Source organism: Pleurodeles waltl, chromosome 11 (assembly GCF_031143425.1).
Source record: "Pleurodeles waltl isolate 20211129_DDA chromosome 11, aPleWal1.hap1.20221129, whole genome shotgun sequence".
Lineage (NCBI taxonomy): Eukaryota > Metazoa > Chordata > Amphibia > Caudata > Salamandridae > Pleurodeles > Pleurodeles waltl.
In genome coordinates this window covers 78051258-78065399 of record NC_090450.1, presented here as the reverse complement: position 1 = coordinate 78065399, position 14142 = coordinate 78051258, and the positions used below count along the sequence as shown (strand labels likewise).

The 14142-nt window shown below is 45.6% G+C and overlaps 1 protein-coding gene across 1 annotated transcript in view; it reads left to right on the top strand.

The window, feature by feature from the left end:
• DCUN1D1 (defective in cullin neddylation 1 domain containing 1) overlaps positions 1-14142 on the top strand; it is a 140994-nt gene that overhangs the window by 19676 nt on the left and 107176 nt on the right. The window contains exon 2 of the mRNA XM_069213102.1: positions 1954-2170. Within this exon, the coding sequence (XP_069069203.1) occupies positions 1954-2170 (217 nt within the window). The remainder of the gene's footprint in view (positions 1-1953; positions 2171-14142) is intronic.

Here is a 14142-nt window from a genome sequence, read left to right as displayed (position 1 = left end):
GTGAAAATTGATGCCTGTATGTTTGTTAGTTAGTGAGAATGGATGTCTGTATCTTTGTTGTTTTTGTGAAAATGGATTTGTAGGTGTAAAATGATTAGGATTTCCTACGAGACATGGATCCATAGTCATCAGTTGATTGAAGGTTGGAAGCTTGGCGAAGAATTTGATGAGATGTTTCTCCGGTGAATGACAGATTTTTCAGTATTCTACTTCTGCATTTTTTTTGTCCACGAATCTCACTTATCATTCCTTTTGCATGTTTAGAGCATACAGGGGTCCGCATGAGCATGCTTATAGAGCAAGGTTTTCTATCTATATGCTCATGCATCTCCCAAAAGCAATCTGACCACATTTTAGACATGCGTCTCTGCGATATCCTCTCACAGTCAAGTTAGAAATGCTGAGAAATTGGGGTCAGATTAAAAAAACAAGATGAGGTTCCAAGTTAGAGAGATTTAAGGCGTCTGCATGAGCCTTGACCATGTTGGAGGCAAATCTACACACAGGGTATGGTTTGTCAGGTAGGCAGGGCAAAGAGTAAAAATACAGCCTGCATTGTTGCCAGCTGCATCAAAGGCCTAAATAGAAATTGGAATCACTGAACAATGTCTTAGCTGCATCTTCAGCAGGCATTTTGTCCATATCCTCACCTCTGAGGAGGAATTCACCAACTAGAAGGGGGTTGCTCAATCAGGCGGCATTGGCATTGCATTTGTAGGGAATATCCTCCACAGATCGTAGCCCTTATGAATGATCTTTGGAACACCATGAATTCAGCTGTAAAAAAGTTCAAAGAGAGCTGTCTTCTTACTGTGTAAATGCTGCAAGGCACTAGGCTGCACCTATTTTTAAACTAATTCACACCTGTTCACAGAAAATGGGACCCATTATTTTCCACATGATATGCTTGTGAAATATAAAAAAGGTTCAGTAATTCATAAATGATTGTGGGACTGCTCCTCCATACCAAACACAATATCCAGACATCCTCCGAATTGGGCACAGTTAGTCTAACGGGCAGGTGTTGCCACGGATCCTCCTGTTCCTTTGTAAAAGAATGATGGTCTGAGACTAAGAACAGTTTTGGGCAGTAGTTACTTCACTACAGAACACAAAGTCGCTAAAATCATCACCTAAAACTACAAAATATACTGCCTATTTTGCATGGCAACAGTGTGCAATAGGAGGAAGATAATTGAGTAGGTCAAGAGGGAGCCTGTACCTGTTCATTTTCTCATAGACATGCCCCAATATTCTACTTCTTTTTCTGGTACTCTTGGCTGTTCTAGGGTTAGTGCTCAGCTGGCACTTCATGCCTGACCTATACTATATAAAACCACCACATAAATTGTTGTATTATTGCACCTGGGACTTATGATTTAAAGACTGTAGTTATGTGTGGGCTCCGGAGAGGTTTGAGACTGCAAGAAGTTCAAAATAATCATCACGTCAAGATACTGCTAAGGTAATCAAAATTTATCCACCATCTCTGCTTTCCGTGGTTGTGCGGTCCTACATATGAGGTTGGTTTGGGATATTTTGATTGACGCAAAACCACTTGCTGTTGATAAGTGGCTGTAACCATTGCTTCAGATTTCTGTTGTTGTTTTTCATGGCTGCACATCCCATGCTCAAGATTTTACACACAAATCTCACTGGGGCTTCCTTTGTACAGTATTTTACACTCAACAGTTGACATGGAGAATTTTATTTGCTATTCTATACCGGTCTTGCTTAATAACTGATGCTGAGTATGAAATTAATATACTATGTCTATAAAGGTGTGCGTGTATAGTTTTCCCTAGAAGGCCCCCTGGAACAAAAGTATTAGTCTAGAATTTTGAAGTATTTGTATTTGCTGGACCAAAGTTCATAAAATTATTTTATTTGGACGACAAGGTAAAAAAAAATTCGACCTTTTTGTAACTTTATCTTTTATTCTAATTCTACTAGAACAAGTTGAAGTCGTCACAGAAGGATAAAGTACGGCAATTTATGGTTTTCACACAATCCAGCGAGAAAACTGCAGTATGTTGTTTGTCACAGAACGACTGGAAGTTGGATGTTGCCACAGACAATTTTTTTCAGAATCCAGAACTTTATTTACGTGACAGCGGTAAAGGAACACTAGACAGAAAAAAGTTAGAACAGCTATACCACCGATATAAAGGTGAGCGCAGTGAATTTCTCCATTTGTTGTTTATTTGTTCCTTCAAATTTGTGGGGGCCTTGTTTAATGGAAGCAGGTACAATAACATGGCCCTTTAAAACATGCCCCCAATTCATAAAATGCAACTGAGTAAGAGAAATAGGTTTGAAGAGATTCTAGTTCGTAGAATTGCTGAATATCAAACAAGTATATCTCTTGGAAGTACATCTGAGAACTGAAAATTAAAAAAGCAAATCTTTTTATTACCAATGTGTTGGGATGCTCTTTGGCTGAAGATGTTACATTTTGTTTTCAGAAATGTGCAATGTGGTTCAAACACATTTGCTTATTTTACTATCTATTGTATTTTAGTTGCATTTACCTAATGCTTCGTACCCTTAACTGACAAGTAGCATGCTACTCAGTTGGACTGCTTTTGATGGAAGTGTGTGTGCCCATCTTGTAGCCTTTATGGGTAATCTTTTGATGCTGTGTTTGAGAAGTGAGGGATAGGAGGATTAATGCATTACATGAAGAGGGTGTGGCCACACTGGCGATGAAGATGGCCGCACGGTGATGAAGGTCTGTGCCTGACCACCCTAATTTGCTGCTGTGTAGGGGGCAAAATGCGTCGCTGCACCAACCAAGGGGGAGTGATGTGGTGAAACCACCCCCCACGGTTGCCGCTGAGCTGCCATTGCGTTGCGGAGGCATTGCAGCTGCCGCCTATGCGCCTGCCGTGAGGTTGGGCAACCCATCTGGCTGAGGTGAGCCTGTTGACGGCCGCACAACCTACCTGGTGTGGGCCTTAACTCGCGGTCCGCTGCACCTGGATTGCCTGGAGTTGGCTGGTGTGTGGCCCTGAGGACGGCAGGGTCAACCACCTAATCATCCAAGGCCCTACCTTGCTCTCTCTCTGCTGGTGGTTCCTGGCCGCGGGGCTCCTACATGTGTGAGCCACCCTCCTTCGCCTATCCGGACCGGGTTGGGCCCCCCTCGTGCTGACCGGGGAGGTGGCCTCTTTTGCCTGGGTCGTCCAGACACCATCCTGATTAAGGGACCCCCTGGAATGACGTCGATCTGCTGTGGTCTCCAGCTTCGTGACTTGCTTTGAGTGGGCTGCCTGGATGGTTGGCCCCTGTGGAGCACGCTGCACCTCATCTATTTGCCTCACCGATAGTGGACATCAGTATGGGCTGCGGGGACCCGAAGCAGCACATGCTGCTGTTTGAGCACACCAGAGACTCTAACCACAGGGACTTTATGGAGAGTGCAGAGGGTGGGGTTTGCGGATGTCCTGGGCAGTACCCCCCCACCGGATAGGACTACCATCATCACTGAGCTGCGGGCAGGATTCCGGACCATTGATACCCGCATTGTCACCCTGACAGCGCGCCTTGACCACACAGGCGAACGGCTTGACCTCTAAAACTGGGTGGAGCTGAGGAATGCATTTCATCCCGCGAGGACAACTTAGGAAACATCTGCAAGTACCTGAACAAGCTGGAGAAAGTCCTCCAGACAGTGGCTATCAAAAACGAAAACCTCGATGCAACAATCTCTGCATCCTGGGCATTGCAGAGACTACAGACACCGGTCGCATGGACCTCTTCATTGAGGCCCTCCTCGCTAACCTCTTTGGCTGCGTCAGTTTTTCCTCGACATGCACTGTGGAGCGTGCACACAGGTCCTTGGGCTCTTGGCTGCCTCCAGGTACCCTGCCTTGGCCAATAATAGCGAGGCTGCTGAACTTTCGAGTCTGTGATACAGTCCTGAGGCTGGCACGTGAGGCATGTAATGTTACTCACCAGGGTACACTGCTTTCCCTTTTCCCTGACTTTACACTTGCTGTTCAAAGTGCTTGTCGCAAATTCAGTGATGCCAAGGGGGCGGTTCGAAAGCTGGGTCTCTCATTTGCCGTGTTGTACCCGACTAGATTATGGGTCCAGGTGGACCTTAAGGCCCGTGTTTTTTTTTTTTTTTTTTAAATACATACTTGACAATGTGCTGGCCTTATGTAAGCTGCATAGGAATCTGGGAGCGGTGGGAGGACCTCTGCCAACCGTGATGCAGCGATTGTCACAAAAGTCTGACCTGGTAAAAAATGACTGCCCATATAGCTGACACTAAGATCCTCTGGTCTACACTGCACTTACTGCACCTTTGACTGTTGAACTACCTGGTTGATATGTTTTTCCCTTCTACAGCTATTATACAATGCCATTTATTACTACATTAGGGCGCGGTTGCACAGCGTTGCCCTCCCCCAGGCGTGTATCACCTCCTGTTAGCAAATTTGTGTTGTGAGGATCAGTTTTGCTCTGTTGTTGCCTTTCGTGTACTATGTGATTCGCTGGGCCTTTAGGGGTCTGGTGTGGGTGGGGATGGGTATGCTTATTTTCAATGTTGGGTCATTTTTGTATTATCACTGCTTTTCCATCTGCTTGAACTTGCCTGATTTTGCTACATTTCAGGTACACCAACCACATACTAGTCTTGACTTTCTTAACCGCAGACATGCAGGGGGCATGACCCCATGATAGAACTCAGGTTAATATCGTGGAACATCAGAGGCATTAATAACCCACGTGAGGGCAAACTGTTACTTCAATATCTTGTCCGGCAGGGGTGAATATTGCTTTTCTACAGGAGACCCATCTGCCCCCTACTGGGTCCTCACACTTCGCTGCACACTGGGGCCCACATAGGTACTTCTCAAACTATAGTACATATTCCCGTAGGGTATGCATACTGATTCATAAATCCCTTCCTTTTCACCCAGTCGCACAGCATATAGATGCTAATGGCCATTATGTGGCTGTCTTGGGAATGCTTGCGGGCCAGACCCTCCTCCTCCTGAATGTATATGTTTGTAACAGGGATAACTCTGACTTCTTCCACCCTATTGGGTCCCTGCTGGACTGGGTAGATGCCACACACAACTATGCAAGGGGATTTCAATCTGCTGTTAGACTCCCAGTTGGACTCCACTTCCCGGGTCCCTCACACCAAGCCCCACTCCCTGCAAGCTCTCCGCTCTCTCGGTGACACTTATGCCTTGCAGGACTCCTGGCGTCTCCTGCATGGCAATACCCCGCCTACACATTTTACTCTGCTCCACATGACACATGGTCTAGAGTTGACTATTGCCACCACTCTTTGGTTGGGGGCTATCAACCACCTCCCGCGCAAACCTTCGGACCATTCCCCTATAAGTTTGGCGATTCGGATCTTAAAGAGTGGAGGACAGTAAAGATATTTGCGCTTTCCGTGCTCAGCCTTGTTGGACACAGCCTTTTGCGCTGAACACAGTACTTCTATCAATGATTATTGTGAGCTGAATAAGAGGTCTGATTCGACACAAGCAGTACGCTGGGAGGCTTTTACAGTCTAGATTAGGAGTATGGTCATTTCCAAGCAGTCTGGTATGCTTTGTGATATCAGGAACTTGCTTACCTATCTAGAAAAATCTTTGCAGACTGGATGGTCCGGATTCAGTCTCGCTCAATGGTCACAAGTAGCACGACGTCTCTCACTTCTAGAAGTTAAGGGAGACAGCAGAGCACAGGGTTCTGTTCCTTGGCAAATACGCTAAAGGTTGGCAGTACGGAGAAGGTGAGAGACTGGGGCGTACCCTTGACGGACTGCTGAGATCCCTGCAGCACCCCACCCCACCACTGGTAGTTCCCATTTCCCGGAGATTCTGGATAGTACCAGTGTTCAACTCACAGACAATAAGGAGATTCTGCCTGAATTGCTCTGTTACTATACTACATTATACAGCACGCAAAAGTCTCTGAAGGGGGAAGTGCGGTTGTGGACTACCTTTGTAAGATCGCCATGGTTCGGCTCTCATACTCGCAACAACAATTTTTGAGTGCCCCCATTTCCTGTGATGAGATTGTGAAGGCGATAGGTGACCTTGGGGGCTCGCAGGCCCCTGGCCTGGACGGCCTCACAGGCTCTTTTTATAAAATGTACAAACAGTTACTTGCCGCACAACTACTTGAGATGTATGCAGAATCTCTGGAGAAGGGTAGTCTCCCTCCCTCCCTGAGGGAAGCAGTCATTATACTTCTCCTCAAGCCTGGCAAAGATCCTCTCCAATGTACGTCCTATCAACCATTGTCATTGATAAATTTTGACACCAAAATCTTGGCAAAGGTATTGGCCTTGCCACACTGAACAAGTTGGGCTTTCCCAATGGTTTTGTATTCCTTATTTAACTTGTATACACAACCGCAGGTGCTCATTTGAGCCAATGGCTCCCTTACCGACTCCTTGCAAGGGGGACCAGGCAGGGCTGCCCTCTCTCACCTCTGCTATTCATCGTGGCCATAGACCCACTGGTCCGACATCTTCAAGAGAAACTCTTCCACTGTGGTTTGCAATTTCGCACAGGACCGCTCCTCCTCTCATTATACGCAGATGATATTCTTCTCTTTGTTCGAAATCCCGTTGACAACATGTGCCCCCTTTTACAAGAATTCATATGATTCGGCCAGGTCTCAGGGCTCTGTATTAACTGGGGTAAGAGGGAAATGATCCCTCTTACTGACTCCACTAAACAATTCATGTGCCCCTACCATCTACTTTGGAACCCGGGCCCCGTTCGCTATCTAGATATTTGGCTCCACATAGACAAGGAGCAGATTATTTGGTTAAATTACAGCCCTGCTAAGGACACCCTGGCCTCACAGATTGAGAGGTGGTACTGACTCCGGCGGGCTGCATAGCCATCATTAAGATAGCGGTCCTCCCATGTTTCTAGTACCGCTTCCAAAATCTGCTGATACCCTCTCACTAATGCCCTTTTTGCTATCCTTCAAACCTTACTTATCCAGTTGATCTCGGTGAACCGCAGGCCCAGGGTGAGCTGGAGCACATTGGTGCTACTTTATGACAGGGGCATATTTGGTGTCTCACATTTTTAGCTGTACGTTTTGGCCGCTCAATGTAATACTCGTACCACTTGTTCCACCCTGATGCCTGGCTCCCATACGATATACCAGAGTGTGATCAAGCAGGCCCCCTGTTCCTCTAGCTTCTATACTTCCACACTGTATCCCTTTGGATCACACTGACATACAACCCCTCTCCACTACTTGCTGGGCATGGCGGCGGCGGCTTCTTCGAGTGCCCTGGGGCGTCATCCTCTACTCTTCAGCCATGCCACTGTACAATAACCAATGATTGCCACCCCCACAGGTCACTTGTACAGCATACACTCATGTCATGAACTTAACACATTTGGGGATCTTTTCCCTGAGGGACATGGTGATGATAACGGATTCGCTAATGCTACAGTTCTAGATCACTTGTCCTTGAGACGTATACACAGTGCTCTGCGAGCCCAGATTCCCTCCCGACCCTTCTGATGATTGTAATAGCTGGCCCCGAAAGTCACCATCTGTTGTCAAAACTATACCACACCTTGATCGCATTGCTTCCGTCCTGCGATACAGGCTTAGGGAGCACTGGGAACTTGTTTTGGGCCGACCACTAACTGTTAAAATATGGCATTTTTGTTGCACACAAACCAAATTGATATCCCTTAACCATGAACACAAACGGTTTCCCTACAAATTCCTCAGACTAACTTGCCTTGCCCTGGCCAGGATAGATGCTATTCGATCCTCCCATTTCCCAAAGTGTAGGGCGCTGGACGCAGACTTCGCACACATGACCTGGAACTGCAGTCACATTGGAGGGTACTGGTGCAAAATATTTACACAGCTATCTGCAATGATGGATACTACTGTTGCGCCTGACCCACTAATTGTCCTACTGGGCTATGTGGCTGTGCTACACCCTGGGATCCATAGATTTACCGCTATAGTGCTACTGTTGGCCAGACTGGAGATAGCGTTGCACTGAAACACCAAGGTGCCCCTCTTCATCCGACTGGATTCGCAGCATGATGCACTGAGATATACTACCTGCGAGGTCTATGTATCACTTCAACCCATAGCCTTCAGGCCCTGTAATATATGGCAACTCCTTTGGAACTATTTGGCATTGTTGGATCCTTCCGATGCAGACTAACACTACTGGACTGGGTTGCCTGTTACCTGGGAATACCCATACCTACCACCCTCCTCTGGTACTGACGTGTAGCATTATACACACATTTTATGTCTCCTGTCGACTCAGATGATCCCACTTAACACCAACTACCTCCCTGCTGTTTTTGGAATGGAATTACTAATGTACCTGATTCAGCATTGCCTTTTGCACATTGTACTATTGTTGATATGTATCTATCAGCTTGCATGCAAGAATTTTAAGTTAAGTAATTGTGTTGTTCTCTCTCTATATATATTTTTTTAATTTTTTTTTATGCAAGACATGATAGAGTATGGGTGGCTAGAAAGAAAAAGAGTACAGTTTGGCCTCTGTGAAATGTGTTTGTATTTACAGGGAGTGCAGAATTATTAGGCAAGTTGTATTTTTGAGGATTAATTTTATTATTGAACAACAACCATGTTCTCAATGAACCCAAAAAACTCATTAATATCAAAGCTGAATATTTTTGGAAGTAGTTTTTAGTTTGTTTTTAGTTTTAGCTATGTTAGGGGGATATCTGTGTGTGCAGGTGACTATTACTGTGCATAATTATTAGGCAACTTAACAAAAAACAAATATATACCCATTTCAATTATTTATTATTACCAGTGAAACCAATATAACATCTCATCATTCACAAATATACATGTCTGACATTCAAAAACAAAACAAAAACAAATCAGTGACCAATATAGCCACCTTTCTTTGCAAGGACACTCAAAAGCCTGCCATCCATGGATTCTGTCAGTGTTTTGATCTGTTCACCATCAACATTGCGTGCAGCAGCAACCACAGCCTCCCAGACACTGTTCAGAGAGGTGTACTGTTTTCCCTCCTTGTAAATCTCACATTTGATGATGGACCACAGGTTCTCAATGGGGTTCAGATCAGGTGAACAAGGAGGCCATGTCATTAGATTTCCTTCTTTTATACCCTTTCTTGCCAGCCACGCTGTGGAGTACTTGGACGCGTGTGATGGAGCATTGTCCTGCATGAAAATCATGTTTTTCTTGAAGGATGCAGACTTCTTCCTGTACCACTGCTTTAAGAAGGTGTCTACCAGGAACTGGCAGTAGGACTGGGAGTTGAGCTTGACTCCATCCTCAACCCGAAAAGGCCCCACAAGCTCATCTTTGATGATACCAGCCCAAACCAGTACTCCACCTCCACCTTGCTGGCGTCTGAGTCGGACTGGAGCTCTCTGCCCTTTACCAATCCAGCCACGGGCCCATCCATCTGGCCCATCAAGACTCACTCTCATTTCATCAGTCCATAAAACCTTAGAAAATCAGTCTTGAGATATTTCTTGGCCCAGTCTTGACGTTTCAGCTTGTGTGTCTTGTTCAGTGGTGGTCGTCTTTCAGCCTTTCTTACCTTGGCCATGTCTCTGAGTATTGCACACCTTGTGCTTTTGGGCACTCCAGTGATGTTGCAGCTCTGAAATATGGCCAAACTGGTGGCAAGTGGCATCGTGGCAGCTGCACGCTTGACTTTTCTCAGTTCATGGGCAGTTATTTTGCGCCTTGGTTTTTCCACACGCTTCTTGCGACCCTGTTGACTATTTTGAATGAAACGCTTGATTGTTCGATGATCACGCTTCAGAAGCTTTGCAATTTTAAGAGTGCTGCATCCCTCTGCAAGATATCTCACTATTTTTGACTTTTCTGAGCCTGTCAAGTCCTTCTTTTGACCCATTTTGCCAAAGGAAAGGAAGTTGCCTAATAATTATGCACACCTGATATAGGGTGGTGATGTCATTAGACCACACCCCTTCTCATTACAGAGATGCACATCACCTAATATGCTTAATTGGTAGTAGGCTTTCGAGCCTATACAGCTTGGAGTAAGACAACATGCATAAAGAGGATGATGTGGTCAAAATACTCATTTGCCTAATAATTCTGCACTCCCTGTATGGCAGAGGTTGCTTGAAACTATGTAGCTGGGCATATGTGTAAAAGAAAGTACGAGAATTGATTTGATCCTATAGGCAGATATCTACAATCTTGAGAGTGAAATGTGTATTGTATGATTCAAAATATGAAGCATAAAATATGCCAGAGGTGAAGGATGCTACATGTGGAGGTATGGTCTTAAATTAATTTTAGAAAATACTCTGGAGTCCACAGAGCAGAGATAGAAGAGGAACCAGAAGAATTAGGCTACATGCCTTGGTATATACTGTGCTAGGTCCACAGTAGAGCAATAAAGGATCACCCATTATACAACCAGTCATGGTACTTGCTCTAAGTTCAATCAGGAACACAATGAACAACCCATAGACGAGCTACTATATTACCACTTATAGTATGTCCTTTGAGGATTTCTCACATGAGTGGCATAGAATAAAATCATTGAATTAACATTATACAGAACTGATAGAGACTTCGAGCTGCAGATTTCTTACCTTAGAATTATCCCAGGTGTCAGACTGAGTCCAGAAGATTTTTCATGAGCAGTACTCCTGCGTGCCGGTAGGTGGCATTGATCGGCTCTGCATGAGTCGTCCATGTCATAAGTGATGTCCGCAGCACCTATATAGGCGCCACCCAGGTGTTCTGACATCATTTCTTTTATTTCCTTGCTAGGCATTGTAGATCTGGGAAGGCTTTCCTCCTGATGTGGCAGGATGTCCTCAAAGAAGGCCTGCGTTAGCCCTAAAGCCCCTGACACTGACCAATATCTTCCTGTGGTACCTTAAACGCGACCATGACCCGAAGTCCTGCTCTGAGTGCCACACAATAAATCCGAAGCTGATAGTGGCCCGTTATGCAACTCCTTGCCGGTCAAGGTCTCAGTAAAGAGAAAGATCCCGGGATCGGTCACGGACCTTGAGGTCGTCATCCCACTTGAAATATTTGGGACACTCTGATAACTTGAGGCACTAGAAGAAAAAGAAGTTTAAGCGGCTTAGACTTCTCCATGTCCATTGGCCGATGAGGTCCCAGAGAATCCGCATTTTAGACATCACCTGGTGGTTGAACCTAGGCCGACTCCATGTTTCCCTAAGTTTCCAGGAGCTGGAGCGACAGATTTTCTTTTGGGTACCTGATCCAAACTCAACACAAGGACTCCTGTGAATAGGACAATCACCGGTAACCACTGCCCTGCCCCAGGGGATCCATATTTCCTCATCCAGCACCCCACCCTTGATAGTTTGGTGGTCCAGGCTTTCTCCTTCAATATCAACCCTGGCGTGTTCCCTACTGCTCACCCAGATAGGAAGTACAAGAGGTTGGAGACACTTGGGAAGAAACAGTTTTCTTCTGCCAACCTGGCATTGCGGTCCATGAACATCGTATTCTTTTTGGGCGGCTACTCTTCCCTCTATGGGATACGGTTGTTGTGCAAGTGCTGCCTATGGTCCAAGAGGAGGCCTGAGCCGTGCTCTTTCAAGCTGTAGCAGATGGAAGAGACGCAGCAAAGTTCACAATTTGCTGTAGACACGACAGACTCGCTGGGCAGAGTGGTTTTGTCGATGGTGGCCCTTGGGCACCATGCCTGGCTTTGTACTACTGGATTTTTGGGGGATGTCATGTCTTCTTTGATGGGCATGCTCTTTGATGGCTCCCGTCTCTTCAGAGACAGAGCAGACTCCATGCTAGAAAGTTTTAAAGACAGTCAGGCAATGGCCCGATCCTGGGCTTATCTTCTGCTTTTCGTGACTATGGACGGTGCTACCAGCCACACCAGTACCCACCCAGCCACCTTGCCATGCATGCTTCACAGCCTCTGTGTGGCTGAGGATGTGGTATACACAGACCTTGTGGATCAGGCAACCAGAGGTCGGGCCCTATCTATCTAATCATCCAGACAAAGTGGTGCTTTGCACACGGGCTTCCTTTCTTCCAAAGGTGGTTGTACCCTTTCATGTAGGACAATCCATCACCTAGCCTACTTTCTATGCTCTATCTCACCCTTTGAAGGATGAGGATCGTCTCTATTGTATGGACACCCAAACTAGTGTTGTTGTTCTACCTTGATCGCACACAGGAATTCCAGGTGGACGATCAACTCTTTGTGGGGTATGTCAAAGCTAAAAAGGGTTGTGCTATTTAGAAAAGGACAATCTCCAGATGGGTCGTGCACTGCATTAAAATCTGCTACGCATTGGCCAAGAAGCACCCACCTGAGGGCTTGCGTGCCTATCCCACTGGATATCGGTCAGGCAGCAACTTGGACGTCCCTGTGCACGTTTATCAAGCATTACTGCCCAGACATTCATGTCTGTTGTGATGGACATTTTGCCCATTCGGTCCGGCAGGACTTCCTCGTCAGAAATTGGTATCTATTCTAAGATACGGAATCTGCAGCTAGAAGTTTATACCAGATGAATAAGTTACCTACCTTCGATTACGCCTTATCTGGTAGGGACTATATCTAGATGCAGATTCCTTACTGGTCCATCCCATCCTCACTCGTCTGCAAACATATTTCTAGGGACAGGGCTGTATGCCTTTCAGGGTCCTAGTTTCCCACACCAGTAGTCCGTGTTGTTCATTGCTCCGTGCTTCTGGCGTGGAAAGTCATGAAAAGAAACTGATGTCAGTGTGCCTGGATGGTGCCTGTATAGGTGCCGCGGACATCACTTCCAGCACAGTCGATGACACACCTAGTGCTGATCGATACCACCTACGGGTGCAGAAGTACTGCTCACAAAAAACATGCAGATCCAGTCTGACGCCTGGGATTATTCTAAGCTAAGGAAATTGCAGCTAAATATAATCTCTACCAGATAAGGCGTTACCAAGGTAAGTAACTTTTTCTTCGTGTATATGCTGTCATGGTCCATGCAGGAGTCCAAAAGGAGCAACCCATGGAAATGGCTGCAATACAACCTATCAAGCTACACACTCATAGTTCAGCCAATATTGCCACAGGAGCACCTATTGTATAACCAGTCATGCATTATCCTCTGAGTATTCAACTAAGGTGGAGATTTGTACAACCCACAAGACTGCTAGCTACTATGGTTAGAGTGAGGATAGGATTGTGGTTAATCCTGTAGATAGATTACTGACATGAAAAGAGATAGTTAAGAGAATGGCATTGAGGTAGTCAATACGTGGACACAAGTGCTAGGATTCTAGTCCAAGCCCTCTCCAGGCCCTGAAATGGCACCATATAAAGTTGCCACACAAACTCACCCCTAAACTTTCTGCCCTTTGTCTGGATTCCCTGGAAGAAGAGTTTAAAGTTGACTGCAGGGAGGGGGAAGACACCAGGTGGGTGTTGAGCTGCAAACAGAAGTTAAACTACAAAAGACCAAGAAATCTCAATAGTTTCAGTAGTCAAGGGAGTGCAGTTAAAACGACTTGAGACGTAAAGCATAGTGAGCACACAAAAGCAGTAAGGTCATTGCAGTTGAAGCACATTTAACAGTGAACATATGGCACTGACATACAGTCATGACCTTTTTGGCACCAGTTGCACTAAACAATTTTTGGGAGATGGTACAGGCCAAGTGAGTAAAATGACAGCAGTGTCTCATGACATACTATGTAGTTCATTCTTTCAGCACAACCAGAAACCTTTGTTTGACCAGAATAATCGATGATAAGTTTGCAGGTGGAATATGCCAGCATTCTTGAAGCCAGTAGGTCTTGCTTTAATGAACTATTGTTTGCAAACACAGGTGTACCAAATGCCTTTTGCATGCTTTGGTAGAAACCTACATTATGACTGCCTGTTACTATGTGTTGCAGTAAACTGCTGTGGTGCTCTAGAGTACCTGTAGTATAATTCTGATATTTCATAAATTAGGCAGTATTTTTACTAGGAAGAACTGGATTCATTGTTTCTATAAATGCACTAAATTTACAGAAGAATGAAAAAGGCAACATGTTATCCGGGCTTCTCCAGTGAGTAGCTCGTGGGGTACTGTTAACTCTCCAGCTACTTGTAAGTAACTCTCCCGTACAGCCAAG